This window comes from Lolium rigidum, chromosome 1 (assembly GCF_022539505.1).
Source record: "Lolium rigidum isolate FL_2022 chromosome 1, APGP_CSIRO_Lrig_0.1, whole genome shotgun sequence".
In the NCBI taxonomy this organism is placed as follows: Eukaryota; Viridiplantae; Streptophyta; class Magnoliopsida; order Poales; family Poaceae; genus Lolium; species Lolium rigidum.
In genome coordinates, this window is record NC_061508.1 from 267,190,203 (window position 1) to 267,196,070 (window position 5,868).

At 51.9% G+C, this 5,868-nt stretch overlaps 1 protein-coding gene across 1 annotated transcript in view; it reads left to right on the forward strand.

The window, feature by feature from the left end:
* Positions 1–1,170: 1,170 nt before the first annotated feature.
* LOC124658462 (protein DETOXIFICATION 51-like) overlaps positions 1,171–5,868 on the forward strand; it is a 31,008-nt gene continuing 26,310 nt past the window's right edge. The window contains exon 1 of the mRNA XM_047196795.1: positions 1,171–2,819. Within this exon, the coding sequence (XP_047052751.1) occupies positions 1,282–2,819 (1,538 nt within the window). The 5' untranslated portion in view covers positions 1,171–1,281. The remainder of the gene's footprint in view (positions 2,820–5,868) is intronic.

The following is a 5,868-nucleotide window of genomic DNA, read 5'->3' on the forward strand; positions in this document are numbered from 1 at the left end:
CTAGTTTAGTAAAAAAAAAGTTTTTGAAGGGAATTGCTAAGTTATCAGTTAGTTCTCATTAGACTCCTGAAATGTCAGATTTGTATCGTGATCCATTTTCTTGAGTTGCAAGTTAGGTTTCAACTAAGATTTCTTAAGTTGCAAGTGGATCTGCAACTAAAATTATTCAGGTTGCAACAACGAAAATTGGCTCCAAATCGTTAGATTTACTTCATGATATGTTAATAGTAAGTTGCAACATGGGTTGCAACTGAGATTCAATAAGATCATTCTACAGAGAACTAAGTTAGTTCTGATTATTCCGAGAACTAGTGAAAAAAAGAATGTCCTTACCTCAGTATCGAGTTGGTGCACATAGCCACAACACAATAACAGATAATGAAGGACTCCTCACTATTACAAAGCCTTGCCAAAAGCATCGAACTCATTTAACAAAGAACAGACCAAGGATTGTTACTGTACCCGTGTTTCAAAGATAACATCATCTGAAAGGTCGTCTTTGCCGGATAAAACTAGCTGATCAAATATTTTCATCAATCTTGTGCATAAACCACCATACATATTAGAGAGTAAGATGGAAATACAACCTTCCAGGTAGAACTTTTTAGAGGTTAAACAACTGGCTTGGCATTTTCTGAGATGATTCCATCTGAAAGTAAGATTCGTGCAATGCTAGTATAAAAAGGAAGTTGCTAGTTCTCAGCTAGCTGAGAATTAATTTCGTGCTTAGTCAAGTCTTACACCATTTGATTTACCATCGTGATTCATGTTAGGCATGAGTTGTAACTAAAATTTGATGACATCATCTAACTGAGAATAAAATTAATTAATTCTCAGTCGAGTGAGAAAAATCACCCCATTAAAACTGATGTTAATCACTTTTATTATTTGCCCAGAGATAACTACTAAACAGACCTGTCATCATCCTTAAAAGTATAAGCAAAGTGGATATAAAGATGTTTGTTATGATAAAAAATGGACCGTGTTCATAGTTTCACTTCTCCTTTTCGAAAAAAAGTCACCGATAATAACCATTCCATCTGAAGATAAGATTCGTCGAACTAGGAAAACTATGAAAATGATCTTGGTCGCTGTTATTATGGGCCGAGTACTAAACAGACCTGTCATCATCCTTATAAAAACCCATGCACTCGCTCTGGCACTCTGCAGCCTGCACCCCGACCAGGTACACCACCAAGCTGTATACTCTGCTCTGCTACCACTAGTCTCTCTCGCCTACTCTTCTCGATCTCCAAGCTGCAGCACGTACCGAGTGGACGGATGTGTACCACCACCGCGCCGCCATCGGCGCCAACGGTGGTAGTGCCAGGCGGCAAGGGTGGCCACCACGTTTACGTGACGCTGCCCCATTGCTCGGACGTTCACGTGCACGGAGGCGACGCGGCCGGCGCTCATTGCCGCCAGCTAAAGTGCCACCTGGGTGACGGCAACGCCGAGCACCTGCCGGTGACTGGTGGAGAGACCGTCCGCGAGGCGGCGGCGCTGTGCCGGCTGGCGTGCCCGATCGCTCTGACGGCGCTGCTGCTCTACTCCCGCACGGCGCTGTCCATGCTCTTCCTCGGCTCCCTCGGCGACCTCCCTCTAGCTGCGGGGTCGCTGGCCGTCGCCTTCGCCAACATCACCGGCTACTCCGTGCTCTCCGGGCTCTCCCTCGGCATGGACCCGCTCTGCTCTCAGGCGTTTGGCGCCAAGCAGCCGCGCCTTCTGGGCCTCACCCTGTACCGCGCTGTCATGTTCCTGCTCTGCTGCTCGCTGCCGCTCTCCGCCCTCTGGCTCAACATGTCAAAGATCCTTATCTTCCTCGGCCAGGACCGCGAGATCACGGAGCTCGCGCAGCAGTATCTCATGTTCTCCCTTCCCGACCTCTTCACCTTCTCCCTCATCCATCCGCTCCGGGTCTACCTCCGGTCGCAGGGGATCACTCAGCCACTCACCGCCGCCGCGGGCGCGGCCGTTCTGTTCCACGTGCTCGCCAACTACGTGCTGGTCGGGCGACTCGGGCTCGGCGCCCGGGGGGTTGCCGCAGCTGCATCCGCGTCCAACTTCGTGCTCCTCGGCGTGCTGCTCGCCTACGTCAGCCGGCGCGACACGGCGTTGCGCGAGGCATGGGCTCCCACAGCCGACTGGCTCGACGGGTGGGGCCCGCTCGCGCGGCTGGCAGCACCCAGCTGTGTCTCCGTGTGCCTGGAGTGGTGGTGGTACGAGGTCATGATCCTTCTGTGCGGGCTCCTGCCGGACCCGAAGCCGGCGGTGGCGTCTATGGGCGTGCTCATGCAGACGACGGCGCTGGTGTACGTCTTCCCGTCGTCGCTGGGGTTCGGCGTGTCGACGAGGGTGGGTAATGAGCTCGGCGCCAACCGCCCAGGCCGCGCGCGCGCCGCTGCCCGCGTGGCCGTGGTCGGCGCCGCCGCGATGGGGCTCGCGGCCATGTCGTTCGCCGCGGGCATGCGCCACGCATGGGGCCGAATGTTCACCGCCGACGCCGACATCCTCCGGCTGACCGCGGCCGCGCTGCCGGTCGTTGGGCTGTGCGAGCTCGGTAACTGCCCGCAGACGGTCGGCTGCGGCGTGCTCCGCGGCAGCGCGAGGCCGTCACGCGCCGCGCACGTCAACCTGGGCGCCTTCTACCTGGTGGGCATGCCTGTCGCCGTCCTTCTTGCGTTCAGGCTCAGCATGGGCTTCGTCGGGCTCTGGGTGGGACTGCTCGCCGCCCAGGTGTGCTGCGCCGGGCTCATGCTGTGCGTCGTGGGAACCACGGACTGGGAGGCGCAGGCGCGGCGAGCGCAGGCGCTGACGTCGTCGTCAGGTGTGGAGCTGCCTGACTCCGAGAAGGGCGGGGGCCACGCGTCGGCGGCGGCCGCGGCAGGGGGAGCCAGGCGGCCTGAGAAAGGGGAGCACCAGGAGGGGGCGGACTACGAGCCGTTGATCTCGAACGAGGAGGCCGAGCCCGGAGCATTGCAGGTGCTTTGAGATTCGTGGGAAGCACGATGCCATTGTAATTTTATTCTTACTCTGATCAACTGGACTTCTGCTATATAGTACTACTAAGTACTGCTGCAAATTCATGTGTTTCGTTCTATTTTTTTGAATTTTCTCCTCGTTCCCGGCTTATGTGTCACTGCTGGTCCTCTCTGTAGTGTTAATGACTTTTAGATGTGTGACTTCGTGTGCCATGGGTGAAGAGTTTTCTAGCTATCTTCTGTCAAGATAGGGTGTAAGGAAATTCACTACTGCTCATTCCATGATACTATGATAGTCTGTCTAAGCCTCCTTCCACTTTACTAGTGTCCCTTGGTTTCTGCTAATATATACATCAAAATATTTGGACTTGCCAATATAGTAAATAACATCTGTAGATGTTTGTGTCAATCAACACTTCTAAGTTTCCCAAAAAGAATTATTCCTTTGTGGAAAGCCATTCAAATTTGTAATTATTTGAACAGTAATGTTAGACTTACGGGCACTTTTGTTACGGGCAAATCTTATGGGCTGATCTGGAATCACTGGATTGGTTTAGATTTTTTTCGTGCCGTGATTATAGGATCGTGACCCTCCTGACTTCTCGCCCCGTAATCCCGTAAGTGTGATTCCGTAACAGAATTCCGTAGGTGTAGCATTGTTGTTATTTGAATTATGCCGAGAACACTTCTTCCATGTTAATGTTATGTGAAATACTCTCCCATTCGGGTTTACATGCTACTCATGAAAACAACTGGTAGGAAGGTTAAGCGAGAAGAGAGATGATTACTACTCCATTCGTTTCATAGTTCTTGTTGTGATTGTAGCTCAAATTTAAATTAAAACCATGACAAAAATTATGGAACGCAGAGGTACTGATTTAGTCTAATGTAAACAAAAGAGGGTTAGTAGGGCAAAATGTCTTGAATGCTTGGAAGTTTTTTCTTTTTTTTGAAACGAGGCAAAAGCTTTGCCTTTCATTGATATAGGAGAAAAGAGTTGGCCCGTTAGTGAGAAAAACTGGCCGAAAAACGATACAACACGACACCACACGCCATCCCCGAGGTTGTACTCCACACGGGTCGACGACCAACTAGCTCGACATCACACCTCAACGCAACAGGCGGAGGCGAAAAGACCGGAGCCACCGCTCCAAACGGAAAGATACCCCCTCCAAAAAAGATCAGCCTACAAGCTCTGCCAGGTCCTTGGCACCAGCCAGAATCCAGTCCTTTCCTTCCTCCCTGATCTTATGCATAATGACCGAAGGAAGAGTGGATTTATTGCTAAAAACTCTCTCATTTCTTTCCTTCCAAATCTCCCAAGCGATGAGCATGATGGCAGTTCTTAGGCCTTTGGGAGAGGAGGTGGGAGTCTTGGCGATGGCGTGCCAGTAGTCCAGCACCTTAGGTCTTCCAGAGCCAAGGCAACAGATAAGATCCGGGCAAGAGAGCCATGCTGCCGCGGCAGTCCAGATCCTTTTTGAGAAGCGGCATTCAAACAGGATGTGTCTTGCGGTCTCGGGAACGCATCTACAAAGCTGGCAAGTAGGCTGATGTGGCCATCCACGTTTCGCAAGACGGTCCGCCGTCCATAGGCGGTTCTGGACAGCGAGCCAGGCGAAGAAGCGACATTTGGGCGGGGCCCAAGTCTTCCAAACGAGATTCCCAAAGGTGCAAGGTAGAGAGGCCATAAACTGGGCTTTGTAGGCGGAGCTAGCCGAGTAGCGTCCGTTAGGCGTCAAAGTCCAAACAATGGAATCCGTAGTACCGGGTGAAAGTTGGACTGCCGAAAGAAGGTCCCAGAGACGAATGTATTGCTCCATATGTTCGACAGTGAAAGCTTGCACGTCGATGTCCGCGACCCAGCTATGTCCTTCAAGAGCGTTCTGAACTGTTCGGTTCTTTCTTCTGGAGGCCTTGAAAATTAAGGGGGCAAGGTCCTTCGGTGGAGAGCCATCAAGCCAAGAAGAAAGCCAAAAGGAAGCCTTGGCACCATCACCAATGGTGACTCGGTAGCGGCATTGAAGAGGTCGATGTCGGAGGCATCATTGGGGGTTTCGTAACCCACCCAAGGTTTTTCCGGAGCCGTCCATACATACCATAGCCAACGCAGCCCGAGCGCACGGGAGAACTTATCCAAGTCGAGAATCCCAAGGCCGCCAAGCTCCTTTGGGCGACAAACCTTCTGCCAATTGACCTTGCATTTCCCGCCACTGACAACTTCCTTACAAGCCCATAGCATACCCCGACTAATTTTGGCGAAAGCCTTCAGAATGCCTTTGTCAGCCTTAAGAGATGTTAACAGGAAGATTGGCATAGAAGAGAGAACTGACTTCACAAGGGCGGTACAGCCAGCCCGATTGAGGAATCTGCCTTTCCAAGGGTTCAAGCGTGCCACCGCCTTATCAATGTAAGGTTGAAGATCTGCCCGTCGCAATCTTCCAAGAGAGAGGGGTAGACCCAAATATTTAATGGGAAAAGTGACAGTGGCCGCTGGGAAGTTAGCCAGAACCGGCTGAAGGTCCAACTCGACGCAACGAATTGGCGCGATGGAGCTTTTAGCCACATTAGTTACCAGACCGGTGACCTCCCCGAAACTCTGTAAGATGCTAGCAAGGGCAGACATGTCGTGCGCTGTAGGGGTCGGGAAAATGGCCGCATCATCCGCATATAAGGAGACCCGGGGTCCCTGCAAACCGCCAGGCATCACGTGTAGCAGACCGGAGGTCGTGGCCATTTCCAGGATCCTTTGAAGGGGGTCGATGGCAATGTCGAAAAGAAGAGGCGACAAGGGGTGATGACCCACAAGTATAGGGGATCGCAACAGTCTTCGAGGGAAGTATTACCCAATTTATTGATTCGACACAAGGGGAGACAAAGAATACTT